General features: G+C 44.5%; 1 protein-coding gene across 1 annotated transcript; it reads right to left on the reverse strand.

Annotated features, from left to right (window-relative positions):
• Positions 1-5,594: 5,594 nt before the first annotated feature.
• On the reverse strand, positions 5,595-14,121 carry LOC122377016 (sodium-dependent proline transporter-like). The gene is made up of 4 exons (XM_043356986.1): positions 14,067-14,121; positions 7,046-7,222; positions 6,329-6,463; positions 5,595-5,864 (listed from the first exon to the last, which is right to left on the reverse strand). The coding sequence occupies exons 2-4, from the start codon at positions 7,212-7,214 to the stop codon at positions 5,611-5,613; spliced, it is 558 nt and encodes a 185-aa protein (XP_043212921.1). The 5' UTR covers positions 7,215-7,222; positions 14,067-14,121; the 3' UTR covers positions 5,595-5,610.
• Positions 14,122-14,845: the final 724 nt, after the last annotated feature.

Below are 14,845 nucleotides of genomic sequence, written 5' to 3' on the forward strand. Positions count from 1 at the left end.
GGGATGTAATCGAGGTGTCGTAACTCCCATTCAACACTCATAGCAGTGTCATTACCCCGTTGAACACCGTTATTGGTGTAATGACATTGCTTGAACACCGTTTAAGGTGTCACATGACACTTGAAATAACACACTTGGGGTGTAATCGAGGTGTCTCAACTCCCATCCAACACCTTTTTTGGTGTTACAGAGAAAACATAACACCCGTTAGGTGTACTGAGTGTGCCATGTCATCCCTTAAACACCGTTTAAGGTGTCACACGACACTTGAAAAGCACACTTGGGATGTACCCAATCGAAGTGTCGATCCCATTCAACACTCCTTTTGCAGGTGTCAAAGAGAAAACAAAACACCCTCTGGGTGTAGGTATTGAAAGTGTCATGTCATCACTTAAACACCGTTGAAGGTGTCAGTGACACTTGAAAGAACACAATGATAGGTATCATATCACATCACATCACAATGTAGGTATTGAAGTGTTATGAAATGTAAGTGTTAGCTAGTATTATCGTAGGGGTCTGAGCCGTAGGGGGTCTGAGCCAGGGGATGACTAACACCGTTCGATTCTCTTGGTACTTCATGTAGTTATAAATGTTATTGTTTAGCTGGGACAGAGACATTCTAGCATAAAAATATTCAAATTACCAGCTTCGTTTATTAGTTACGGGAGCTTTCGAAAGACGTTCGTCTTTCTTCGTCAGCCTGTCTTTGCAGTGTCAGACACCCTTGAAATTCCCTATGGGTGCATTTGGTAGATGGCGCTGCTGTGCCATGTATGGTGTACAGAGTTTGCATTTATATTCTAATGGATTTGCTTCAACTACATCAAATAAACAAATCCACGATAATAAATAAATAAATTCATATACAATACTTCAAAGAAAACGCGTCGGGAAAATATCGGGAACATAATGCAGCCCTAGTAGCCCATGTTCAACCGTTGGCTTCCATGCGGCCGGCCGCCATACTAGTTTGAAACGTGCGCGACTGCGGGCGGAGGCGCTGGTGGGATTACGGTGTGTTGGGAGTATAAGTGTGTGCAAGTGAGTTAGAAGTGATCGTGAGTGGTGTCTTGGTACTCGAAGAGCTCCAGTTTTAGCAAAGGTGAGCTATTCTTGGCTAGCAATGGCACTGCTGCGGATTCCGAAAGACATGGTACTGGCCGCTGGGGGGGGGGGGGGATGGCGGCATACTCCCGATAGGGGTTCTTTAATATCCGAAAAATATATCCTCACATTTTTTTCTCTTGTGTTGGTGTGCAATTTAACACGCACCCTGCTTGGGTATTTATCCGAATTCGTAACCCCACTGGAGAGGGGGAGGGGGTTGGATTCTGCTTATTTCTATTATGCTCCGCGTATCCGTGCTGCTAGACTGATTTGCGATGCAATGTGGTGGCATTTGTTCTGCAACCTACATTCTGTGTGTAATTTCATAACGCTGTATCATATAGGTATGCATACAACTTATTGATTCCCCCATTGGGTACAGGGTGTCAGGTACAAATGTATCACTGGTAGTTTAAATGAATTGTTGGTAATAACAAGGTTGAATTACACCAATGATGAAAGTGGGTGTTCAGTTTATCACACATGTGAGCGTCATTCCCTGCAATGTCAGTGTTTGTTATCAATTTTACACCGTTACGAGTGTTACTAGGGTGTCTTAACAGTGTTGAAGTAAACCCTTAACCCGCGCCCTGCTGGGGGGGGTGTTTGAACACCCCTCCCCCCTTGTGGTTTTTCGCGAATATCTCAAAAACGGCGGCGCGGAGCGCCGCCGTTTTTGGTACACCTTACCATACATCAATTCTACACATGTTGTGAAAATTTCAGACCAAGGTCATTCAAGGTCAGGTCACCAGGTCACTTGAAGTGACCTCACCTCATAAAAACTTTCAATGTCTGTCATAGCTACACCGAGTGACCGATCGCTTTGAAACTTTCAGCGATTGCTAAGAGTAATAGCATGTACAAAATGTATATCTCAGAATTTTGATATCGATGACCTAAGGTCAGGTCAATTTTGCGACCTCCCCATTATAAGTCAATGGGAGAAAATTGAAATGCGCCTCTTTTGGATGAAAGACATTATAAACACTCCCAAACACCGAATTACAAGTGGTTTAGACACACTGAACTTGAAAATGGTGTCCGTGACCCTTGTTTATGCCCTGAGGTCATCTTAGGTCACGAATGGTATCTAACAGTTTTTCGCAAATAACTTTTGATAGAGGCATGCTAGAGCGATGAAAACGCCTTAGATGTGTTCAGATCGACGATACGGATCGACTGATATGCAACATGACCCTTTCCGGTCAGGTCATGACCTTGACCTGAGGTCAAATTTTCAAGTTGACCTTTCAAGGTCAAGTCATAGTTCATTCGATGCGTCTTGACAAGAGGAACACGATGCCGGTAAAAGTAAGCTCGTACAAGGCTTGGGTCAAAAGTTATTGCAGAAAAACTGTTTTCGAAAAAATCGGCTATTTTTGCAGTTTTTGCCCCCTGCAGGCAAAACCGTTGACGTTAGGTCAAATCTGAGAGAATAACTCAGAAAGGGCGTTAATAGGGCTATCGAATGCGCTTTTCCGCGGCGCTGTAGCTCTATTGGTTCCCGAGTTATGCGTTGGCTTCTTGGAAGTTTTCGACATTCGACCTGGAAATCGGCGAAATTTTGCCTTCAATGACCTCTGGTGACCTGACCTTTGACCTGACCAAAAAATTGACTGAAGTGATTTCGTCATTATTTTTTACGCTCTTTCGAACGCCGCCTTCCGCGTATCGCTACGTGGCCCAGGAGCCGAGTTACAAGGGGAGGTGTTCAAACACCCCCCCCCCCCCCAGCAGGGCGTGGAAATCCAGGACCCCCAGCAGGGCGCGGGTTAATGGACGCCTGAAGGATGAGCTTAAATTCCAAAGGGCGTTAAAAACAACGTAACCCAAAGCTGATATTAAGGGAGCCTTAGATTAGGTCAAAGGTCAGGTCACCAAAGTTCATCGAAGGACAAATTTTGCCTCTTACGCCACTTGTTGACGAATCGGCGAATAACTTGTGAACGAATAGAGCTACAGCGCCGCCGAAAAGTACACCCAGTAGCTCTTTCAACGTTTTTTTGTGGGTGTGAAATGCGTCCTCAGATTTGATCTAAGATCAACTAATTGCCCTACAGAGGAGAAAACCCATGAAATAAACGGTTTTACAGAAATTGTTTTCTGCAGCAATTCATTTGATTCAAAACCGACACGACATTTAATGTTCCGGCATCGTGTTCCTCGATTTGAGACGGGTCTAATTAAAAAATAATATGACCGTCAAATGTGATTTTGAAAATCTGACCAAGGGTTATGGTGATGACCCGACCAGAAAGGTCATGTTACAAATTAGTCGATTAGTATTGTCGAGCTGAACACATCTTATGTGTTTTCATCGCTCTAGCTCTATAAAAAGTTACTGTAAAAAAAACTGAATAGTGGATAGTGGATACATGTCATGACCTGATAGCACGTCTTGGGTATAAATAGAGTCACGGGTGCAATTTTCCCATTCAGTGTGTAATGTTTCTCTGTTATTCAATGTTTGGGGGCGTTAAGTATGACTTTCGTCCAAAAGAACACATTTCAATTTGTTCCCGTTGACTTATGCATAATGTTTGCATTCTTGACCTTACAGGTTACAGATATCAAGCTTCAGAGATACGTATTTATTCATGCTGTTAATCTTATCAATCGCCTAAAATTTGAAAGTGATCACTCAGATAGTGTAGCATTGGCGAACAAACTCTTAATTTTCTGGGATGAGGTCACTTGATGTGGCCTGGTGACCTGACCTTGAGCGACCTGGGTATGAATTTTAACATGTGCAAAAATCTTGGACAAAAGTGGGCAGGGCGCCGCCGTTTTTTTAAGATCTGCGAAATACCGCAGGAGGGGGAGTGGTGTTCATGTTCAAACACCTCAAGCCCGCCACGGAGTCATCCTATACTTGTTTCTGTAGTCTGTACGTGTTTCTATTTCTAAGTGTCGTCCTTTCGTGTTTCTCCAGAATATGCCTCCCTGGATCTTCCCAGATGCCGCCTAGTGAGAACCCAGCGGAGCTTCACTTATAGGGCTGCATCCGCCTGGAACGCCCAATTAACACGCAGTTAGACTGGATAGCACCGGAGAGGCCCAAGTGAATCACCAGCGCTGTGTTTTAAACAAAATGTTTTAGGTCTTTGCAATGTGTCTCATTTTTAACCATGCTTTTACCAGTGTACAATGACTGAATTCGTAATACCCACCATGTGGAGAATTCTAATAAATGACTCTGACTCTGACTCTGAAAAGCCAAGAACATAAACATTTTCATGGAGCAAACGGTCTTCGAAGTGGAGCTCAGTTGCCATGTACCCACTCAAGTGCGCTCCGTTTTCAAAGAGCTGAAGCAAAGGGCAAAGAGATAGAAGGGCTCAGAGATCAAGCTTCGGGCCGCGCTGAAGTGAACAGAGCTGTAAAAGGTGTGTGTGGTGAGGGAGGGGGGGGGGGGGGGGGGGGGGGTAGGCACGACAGGCGATTATGAACTGCGAAGTGTGTGAATAGGGCTAGAGAGAGCTAGCGTCCTACGGCGACCTCGGTGAACACTGAACTGATACGGACTTAAGAGGGAGGAGGGGGGCTGATATGTAGTAGACATGTGCATGGATCCGAGTGATTAATCCATGATCTCAGTGGATCTTAAAGCAAACGACAAGCTTGGATCTATAATCCCATTATATCCCACGTAGAAAATGTATCCTGAATCTCTGAATCTATGATCTCATTGCATCTTATAACAAACCAAAATCAGGATCTGAGATCCGATTGAATCCCACCACATGCAACCTAATGAAACCATGTTTCCATGCGACTTGTTTTGAATTTTGAATTTGAATTTGCGTTGTTTTAAATTTTCTCCGTGTACCAACTGCGCCACTGGAGCCGCCCATATACTCCATGACACCCACAGGGTGTCATGGAGTATATGGAGCCTGTGGGCTCCCTTTGGGTGTCAACTTGGTGACACCGTTATAAGTGTAAGCAGCGCTGTGACACCTTTAAATTACACCCGTGGGTATGCAGTTTAACACACACCCAGGCGATTATTCCCCCCAGTATCCCTATGGGTGTCAACTTGGTGACACCGTTATAAGCGTTGTGTTGTGACACCTTTAAATTACACCCGTGGGTATGCAGTTTAACACACACCCAAGCGATTATTCCCCCCAGTATCCCTACGGGTGTTATCTTGGTGACACCATTATAAGTGTAAATAGGGTGTCTGAGGGGAGTCGAAACGCACCCTTGTCTGGGGTGTATGACACCACAGTACAGAAACTGGACACCCTTAGGGATAGTACAATGGTGTATCTTGACGCTCATATAAGTGTTATCTGACACCTTTCAAAAACACCCGTGGGTATGCAGTTTAACCACTTACACCGTTAGCAGTGTTTTAAATTTTCTCCGTGCAGTGCCTTTACATTTAAAAAAGTTTCACCTATCAAGTCATATAATCGGTTACACTTACATTCATCAAATTTACCCGGCCTTAGACAGAAAAAACTACGTTACCGCCCCAGGACATAGCACTTACGCGAAAATCGTCTTCGCTTCACAGCGGGGCGTGGAGACCATTCCATATTCATCATACGTGACATTCATGTAAATATCTCCATAGTCTCCCTCCAGAGCATTTTCTGTCAAATTCTCGCAGTGGGCAAAGACTGAGGCTTTTTCAGGTCCAAGGTAGGCCAGGTCGTAACAAAAGACGAACTGGGCCATCAGATGCCAGAATGTCGTAATTGCGGCATGGCCGTTGATGATGGTGACCAGGTAGCCAATACCTGTGAGAGAGAGGGAGAGAGAGGGAGAGAGAGAGAGAGAGAGAGAGAGAGAGAGAGAGAGAGAGAGAGAGAGAGAGAGAGAGAGAGAGAGAGAGAGAGAGAGAGAGAGAGAGAGAGAGAGAGAGAGAGAGAGAGAGAGAGAGAGAGAGAGAGAGAGAGAGAGAGAGAGAGAGAGAGAGAGAGAGAAAGGGGGGTGAATCATGTTAAATGTTACGGAATCCGGAAATTATGTAGGTAATGTTTGACAATGTTTGTTTGTCTATTTCCACATCAAATCACTGCAGAGAACAGTGTCAATAAAAGGCATTGATATTGTGCAAATTATAATCTCATTTCAGCACGTGCTGAAAAGTACCCGCTGACATTTTCATAACTCCTTATCATTATTCTGAACCTGCCTAAAGGAAAGCCTTACCACTGCCTAAAAAAAACACGAAAAACACCCGCAGTGTAAACTCGCGTACCTTTGAACAGCGGAGCTATGTTCCAGGCGCACCATGTTCCTCGTCCGGAAAACTGTCCAACTCCCACCTCCAATAGAAGCATTGGCACGCCAATCAGAGCCAGGAAAAATAGATACAGTGGTATAAAGATCAACCCTGCGAAAAAAAAAATACGCAGAGGTATCAGCAGTAGGGCTTATGTTACACCAAACTGCATATAAAAAAATGCATAAAATATGTAGTTATTAAGTAACTAGCTTACAAACATTTTAAAGAGCACAATTTAGAATGAACTATCAGAATACGTACAATATATGAATATATCATAATCGACCTTGATTAGTACCCTGTCGCCTACGGTGCATTTATCGTATGTATTTTAAATGCAAGGGCGCGCACAGGGGGGGGGGGGGACACATGGGTCCGTGCCCTCCCCATTCGAATTGGGGGATCCATTTATGGTTCTCAAATGGGTCTAAAAATCCTTAGACCACCGAAGAACGTCTAAAAATGAGCTGAAATGAGCTGAAAAAACGAAAAGACTGTAGGAGGGCCCACCTCGGGCCCCAAGCAGGCCCATAGGAGTCCATATAGGACAACGTTTTCGGCTGGGGCCTGGGGCCCTTCGGCATGGGGGGGGGGCAGGTTTGCAGGTCGTGCCCCCTCCATTCAAAAATCCTGTGTGCGCGCCTGTTTATGTGTGGCCTGAAAAGGCTGTTTCCTAACTTTGTTACTCACCACCGCCCATAAAGTACATGTTTGAAGCCATGGCGAAGTCTTCAAATGGTGTTACCATCGAGGCCATCAGAGCTAGTTTTCCCTCAAGGCCATTGCTCCATTTTGGCCTCAGCTGAGTTTTCTTCGCGCTGGGAGTGGTTGGCTGTGTGTCAACTTCGCCAGTTTCCATGGTAACGCCTGAGGGGAAAATAATGGACGTGGTTGGCCAATGACATCATCGGGAACAAGTGATGCAATGCAAGCGTAAGTTTTCTTGCCGCCTGTGCTGGGAATGGGGAATTCGGGACCTCGATTTACGTTTGCGGTCGCTGCATCCGTTACGCTCAAGCTATGTGGACACGGAACCCGGCATCTTACGCAGAATTGAGTGGAGAACAAGATGAAATCCTAAAAAATCACCAGCTATAAGGAACTAATACGTTAAACCCTTATAAGTCAATGGGGAAATATGAAAATTGTTATTTTGGCGCTGAGAATGATCTGAAACTAGCTCAAGCATATAAAATCATGATTTCATGCACTCTTTGCAAGGTTCTATGCTTCATATTTGCATTGTTGCCCTTGCGTGACGTCATTTGTGACGTCACAAGGGTCACCATTTTTCTTCAATAACTCCCGATCAAATTGAGCTAGCGAGTCGGGAAAGCCACCAATGGACTCAGGAAGACCTGCCGAATCGAATGATATGCGACATGACCTCTTTCGACCAACTTCGTGACCTGGGGGTGCTGACCTGACCTTGACCTGAGGTCAACACCCTAAGTTGACCTGACCCGAACAAAAAGTATATCACTCGATGCGCCTGAGCTAGCTGAACACGATGATGCCAAAATTGCGGCTCTACGGCCATTTTTGGCGAAGTTATTTACCAAAAACCGAACCCGTGCCTTAGATCACTTGACCTGACCTCAGAGGTCACCGGTTGACCTGAGACCCTTACAGCGGGCTCCTACCAGTCACTCTGCATTATACTTTGCCGCATACGACCACTTTACCGCTTAATTCTAGTTTAATTAGCGGTGCATTAGCGAGGTGTGTTCAATCAACCCCCTCGGCCGGGGCAAATGTAGGTCAGGCGAGTGAATTTGAGGAATTCTGAAGATACGACCGTGTTCCCCACTCAATTCTGCGTATGACGCCGTGTTCCGTATCTACGTAACTTGAACGTAACGGATACGGCGGCCGCAAACGTAAATCGAGGTCCCGAATTCCCTATTCCTCAACACAGGCGGCAGCCGGTTTCTGGTCTGCGCAATATGGCCGCCACCGTTAGACACTACGGCCAATAGGGTTGAAGCGGCATTGCTCCCCTGTGGAGTCCATAAATACAGTTATCTCTCTCTCTCTCTCTCTTTCTCTCTCTCTCTCTCTCTCTCTCTCTCTCTCTCTCTCTCTCTCTCTCTCTCTCTCTCCCTCTCTCTCTCTCCCTCTCTCTCTCTCTCACTCACTCACTCTCTCTCTCTCTCTCTCTCTCTCTCTCTCTCTCTCTCTCTCTCTCTCTCTCTCTCTCTCTCTCTCTCTTACACCGGGTTTGCCCTCTAACCGGGGGCAGTTTTGTGTTCATGGTGTATGGGTAAGGAAAGCGATGCTAAGCGGCATAGAACACATGCTTGTGATGCCTGTTGCTCTCAGAGTCTTTCTAAAAAAAAAGCGAGAGTAGAATTCAGGCCTACCAAGCCATCTCTGCGAAAATGCCCAAAGGCAACTTATGCTTACCTCTTTGTCGTTTATTCATGATGGGTATGGGCAGTAAACAGAATTCAACGTCTAATTGGCGCAAAAGATAAACTTATTGCGTTACTACGCTGCTATGTAAATGACAAGCGAGCTCCTTAGGATGATCAATCATAAATACTTTGCTTGCAGCAAATTCCTGTTCAAGATCGCCCACTGTGCGGAACGAGTCCACTGCACAGTGCTCAGGTCTTATCCCTCAAATATAGTATCATACTAGCTAGAGATGTCAATCGGATACCGACTTTTTGGTATATCGATACCAAACCAATACCAACTTGGTATTAGGTATTTTAATGTTTTTTTTTTTTTTAATTTGTTGGCATTATAAAACCTCACTATTGTATGAGATGCTGCGAATTTCGTATAAAGTTGGTATTTCCCTCGCATTCTCAAGCTGGCTCGGTTTTGGTATTTTCCAATGGTTTTGGTTGGTTGAAGCTGAGCTATGGCTAGTTTGAGCATTATCCTATGAATATTCTGATGCTACAAAATGTCCTTATGCTCATGTACAATGAAATGATGTGAAAATTCCAAAAAGGAGGTAGGTATTATGACACATTTTGACTTGCGTCGTCTTCAGAAATAAGCATAAGGTTATTTTCTAGCATCATAATGTTTTGGTTGATGTTTGGTTTGGTACCGGTGCCCTAATTTTCGGTAATTGACATCACTACTCCTAGCCCATGCTGCAGTCTACGTTAGCTGGATAAGTGTATCGTAACCGCGGTATGTGTCGTAAATAGTCTAGTCATGTGTTTATATTCGTCCTTCGCCTTCCTCAAGCCAGGCTCACTGGGACTGACCGGGGACCGCGCTGGTCGACATACCGGGGCCCGGCCTGACCTCTTCTGAAAGAATATCAAATGCCACAAATCGACGCGTTTTTTTCCAAATCCCATATCCCGCGAGTTGCTGGGGGCGGGGGGGGCGTTAAACGCCCCCACTTTTTTCGCCGGGCCATTGCGCGCCAAATTTTGGGTACCTGTAGGGAATTGATTGAAGTTTATTGTGACAAAGTTTAAAAAAAAAAAATCGGTCGGAAAATTTTTGAGATATCGAGGTTTTAGTGACGTCATGATTTCTGAGTTTTCGACCAAAAACGGCATATGTTCAAAAAATCATATAAAATCACAGAATAGACATACAGACATGCCGTAAACGCCATTAGACTGCCAATACCATGAACAATCAAATGGCTATCTTCGATTATTGATTATCGTTCCGCATTTTCCAAAATCTTGAATTGAATCTTGGCAATTTCTCGTGACTACTTCACGACCATGATACATGCATTTCTTAAATTGAACTTTTTGAGCCAAACACGTACACATATGATAAAATGAATGTCACCATCGTGTTCTACGCCCAAAATTACCCATAAAACATGTGTCACAGGCTGCGAATATCAGTTTTGAATTTTTGGGGATATGTGCCTACCGGTTGACCTGACCTTGACCCTGACCTATGCTTGACTGACCCCTACATGGAGCTGACGCTCTTGTAGGCCTTATATGATGGATTGTGCACCGTTTTGACAGAGTTTATGACGAGAGGCGCCCATTGCGAAGTCCTGAAGTCAATGCTACTGAAAGCCCGATTTCAGGTGTTTGACCTGACCTTGACCCGACCTGTGACCTCAAAATTCAACTTTAAAGTACTTATTTGAAGCGTCTCGTCGCGTTCTTTCGTTTGCCGCCTCGTGCGTTTCGCTGCGCCTATTGGTTTTCGAGTTATCGGCTGGGGGCGTTTAACGCCCCCCCCCCCAGCAAACGGTGGGTGGCGAAATACCCCAGCAACTGCCGGGATATCTGTTTTCCGTGAATTTTCGGGAAGCACAAAGGAACCCATAAAAAATATCCAATCATTCAATCCTGATCAAATATATATGTGTATTAGTGAGCTTCTTCCTGACGTTTCTTGATCTGCAAAGACAGACAAACTTGAGAAAGCCCGCTGTACCTTTTTTGAAGGTTTATTTTCAACCTGTCGGAAATTCACGGGAGAACAGATATGGGGTTTGGAAAAAACAACACGGCGAAATGTCCCCATGGATCCGCCAGTATAGCATTGGTCACTAAATTAGAAAAGGTAAAAGTTACAGCTCAAAACTCCTCATGTTTATATCTTTTCGAAACGGCTTCACAAGCATGCTACCTTTCGCAGGCGTTTCTTACCCTGATCAAAAAAAAAAAAACAATTGATAAGGATGTTTCATTCTCACTGGCTGATCAGTGGGTATGCTATATGCAAACTCACTAGTGATTGCATACTCATTAGTGAAAATACGTAGGTACTCACTCACTACTCACCAGTCACTTTGTTGGTAGACTTACCGGCTTCTTATCCTCACTCTAACCAGCTATACCTATGCTTTATAAACCTCCATGTGGTTAGCTTCACGCGTAACGATATATAGCGTCTCGCAAAGCTCTAGGTTTGGCGAGTCAGTTATCACAAAACTCACGTTCATTATACAGCGCGGTGGATAAAAGAAACTCGAGTCGGGGTCGGCGCAGTCACCACAGCCTATCCCCAAGGTCATTTAAAGCTGTGTTTATATGAGATCATACGTCTGGTATGGGATGAGCTGAAGTGGATGGCCTTGCTGCACTATGTGGGGGACGATAGGTATAAACTAGGGTTACCCGCGTGCTCCGCAACGCGAAGGGGGGATTTTTTGACCCGTGGGTATTGGGTTGGTCTGTGTCGATTTGGTTGGTAGATATCCATTTCGTTCGATTGCTTTTTGACGGCCAAGCATTTTGTAAGAAAACAAAAAGATACATCGCATCGAGGTGCCCGTGTCGTATTATCATGCGTTCTACTTTAGAATGATTCGAAAACTGGCGTGAAGTCTTTTGAGGGCCATCGATGAATTTCGCTAAAAATGACAATGTAATGGTTTGGAACATTTACATTTTTAAGGATACTGTTGCTAATCATGCAAAAATGAAGAGTGTATATTGGACAGAATTGAATGCTCTATCCAATGGTACCACATTCAATTGCCAAAGGTATCAGGTTATGCAGCAAACCCCGTGTGATTAATAAAGTGGCACAAAATTGACAAACACCATTTTCTCCTGTGATTTGCACCACCTTGATTTGGATCAATCAGCTTTTCACAATTTGTATATGAGAGGCGGTACCTTTCTCTTGCAAATAGGCGTTGATTCAACTCGCTCCATTTAACGGTCACCTAAAAATAAAATTAATTCCAAAATCATTCAAAAACCGCAATTTTTTAAATAAAAGTGCCCTCTCCGGTGCACGTGGCGCGTGCTATCCTCTGCATTGCACACCATTCAATAGCCCGTTCAATTCTGTACACGATGCTGTTTTCCCCGTGCCGGTCGGACCCCTGGTCACCAAGATATTGCACGGGAACTGGACCCGTGTCGGCCAAAATTAGCCGTTTTCGCCCGATTTCGCACGCCGATTTATACATGTAAAGTCTATGACGCGAATTCGCACTTTTTGAGCACGCGCCACGCGCTCCCTATCAATCCCATCGAGCTGAGACCCCTCAAAGGCACGTCGCGCATCCTTGATCTATAAGTTGTGCAAATTTCACCGGGCTAGGTGCAACGGCCTGGCCTGTAGTCCACGCAAAGCACCACCAAGTCGGGACCTCGGTAACGGACAGACGCACCCTCCTCAAATAGTAATATAGATAAACACTTCAGCGCGGACGCAGAAGGAATGCGGTGAACTGGGTTTGTTTCATAGGCGGCGGAACGGGAAGGGCACCGGGGCACCGTGCTCCCCCCTTGATTTTGCCATTTTAACATTATCCCTATGGGCGTTGCATGGAAAGAATAGGACCAAAAGTCGGCAGTGACCCCCCCTTTAATTGAAGGTGTTCCGCCGCTACTGGTTTGTTTGGTTTATCAAATGTGTGTGCGTTCTTTTAGAGTGCGTTGCTAGGTATAGGTGCTAAACGGTATGAATTTGTGATTTCATTGAAGTAAGTTGTAAATATTTAACATCATTAGGGCTAAATAATAAATATCGCTATCACCCTAGCAAAACCATTAGTGCATTTAGAACCAGTTACTTCTAAACTACCGAATAGGTACTTATCGCGTAGTCCGCAACGTTCTCTCGCTTAGAACATACTTTCCCTAATTTGCAGAACCCATAGGCACAATTACCCATTCAAACACCATAAGCGGAGAGCAACTCACTTGAGCCAATTCAGCTTGTTACTTGCTCACGCAGCTCCACTATGAACCGCACAAAAAGACAATAGGATAATGACTCCAGTAATGCCGAGTGACGACATTCGTTCTTATGCACACAGATGACTGAGTACAAACAATCGTTTATCACTTGGAACTGATGAGAACGTATGAGTGGGTGGACCCTCAGTGTTTACTTTATAGGTACCGAAACAGTTAAGCCAAAAATACCAATAAACGAGTGCGTCGTTGGTTTGATGGCTTTCGGTAGCATATTAACATGACGCTTTCGGTTGAAAATTGCAGCAGTTTTGAACAAGCCTTTTCAACTCCCTTGAGCCTGTCCTATGCTATGCATGTATGCGTTAACGCTAGGTAATAAAACAACTTCTTGCATAAATGTTCCGTAATTATCCGTTCCCAACATATCATGGACTGCCTACCTATACACAAAATTAGGCAAAGAAGCTGCTTTTCACATTTTTCAAAACGCTTTTTACATGTTTAACGTGGTCGTTACCTAAGTAAAGTTAACAGTACTATAAACAGTGAGCAAACAGAAAAAGGCAATACACACAACCTAACCTGGCAATTTCTTCCGTTGATGTATCACCGAGTCATCGTACAATTTTAATGTCTTGAAAAAAAATGTGGCAGCTAGGGACACACGTGGCCCCCATATGTATATCTAACTGGCGCCTTAAAAAATAATATCTGTGACTTGGCACTTAATTATGTATTCGCTCCTCCCTCTATAGGATCAATTTAACATATTATCTACCGTGACAGTAGAACCCGACAGCGGCTTTCCTCTGATTGTATACGTTACACTCTCGCTGACCTCAATACAAGTGAATCCGGTGCCAAACTCCTGGGGCCGTATTCACGTCGACTTCGCAAGTCGATTTTCTTTCGTAAATATAATTTGGTAGTCACGTCGACACTTCTAAAGTTTTTATCGATGGAGTTCACGTGATTAAAAAAATTGCTTAATTTCATGCGCAGGGAAATTCTTACGAAAATGATCGACGTGAACACGGTCGCTGACGTCGTATATCTAACGAATAGTGTTTTTCTATTTCAAACAGCCTGCGCTTACCTACTTTTCCGGCTGAGACGTTGGAGCACCAGATCCACCGCCCACCACCTCCGGAGGAATGTTTGTGCACGAGATTGCCAAGTTCGTGGTCCAGTGGGCTCCCCCTACCCCATCCCCGCCAGTGGGCGGATCACCAGAGGTCTACAATCCTAGAATAACAGGGGTCCTCAAACCACATCGGATCGGACTGGGCGTGTCTGGTTCAGTGACGGCGGAACACCTTCAACCCGCGCCCCAGTGCACGCTGGGCCGGCGGACCGGAAAAGCGCTAGAAATACCCCCAAGAGTGACTTTCCACACTATGAACAAAATATGTATCATTCGATCCCAAATTGATCAAAGCATACGATTCTGATGCCATTTTTGCCCTAAGGTCGAAATTGAGGTGTTCAGTTGTCACCAAACACAAGACTATTTAGACCCGCTAGTGGCCACCACATTTGCCGATTTTAATGCTAATCTTTACTTGATATTTATTAGTTGACCAGTTGTCGTTTTGAACGCAATTTTCTGTCAGACTAGTTCAGGGCACTGTTGTTCACTGTACCAGCAACATTCTTACATATTGCATCGCTTTTCTGCAAGATAAGCTAGCTTTTTGCAAGCAGCTGCAAGACCTAAATTTAAAATTATATCTAAATTTTTAAATAGACTTTTATAAAAACGTTATTTCGAGCGGCTAAAAATGAACATCTTATACTAGCCTCTGATTACTCATCTTTCGTTCCATATAGGTGCTTTGCTGCTTTTCCCTGCTACTTTTCGAGATATGCGTCAGTAAAC

The sequence above is a fragment of the Amphibalanus amphitrite genome, unplaced genomic scaffold (assembly GCF_019059575.1).
Source record: "Amphibalanus amphitrite isolate SeventyFive unplaced genomic scaffold, NRLGWU_Aamphi_draft 002457F_arrow, whole genome shotgun sequence".
NCBI classification, from domain to species: domain Eukaryota; kingdom Metazoa; phylum Arthropoda; class Thecostraca; order Balanomorpha; family Balanidae; genus Amphibalanus; species Amphibalanus amphitrite.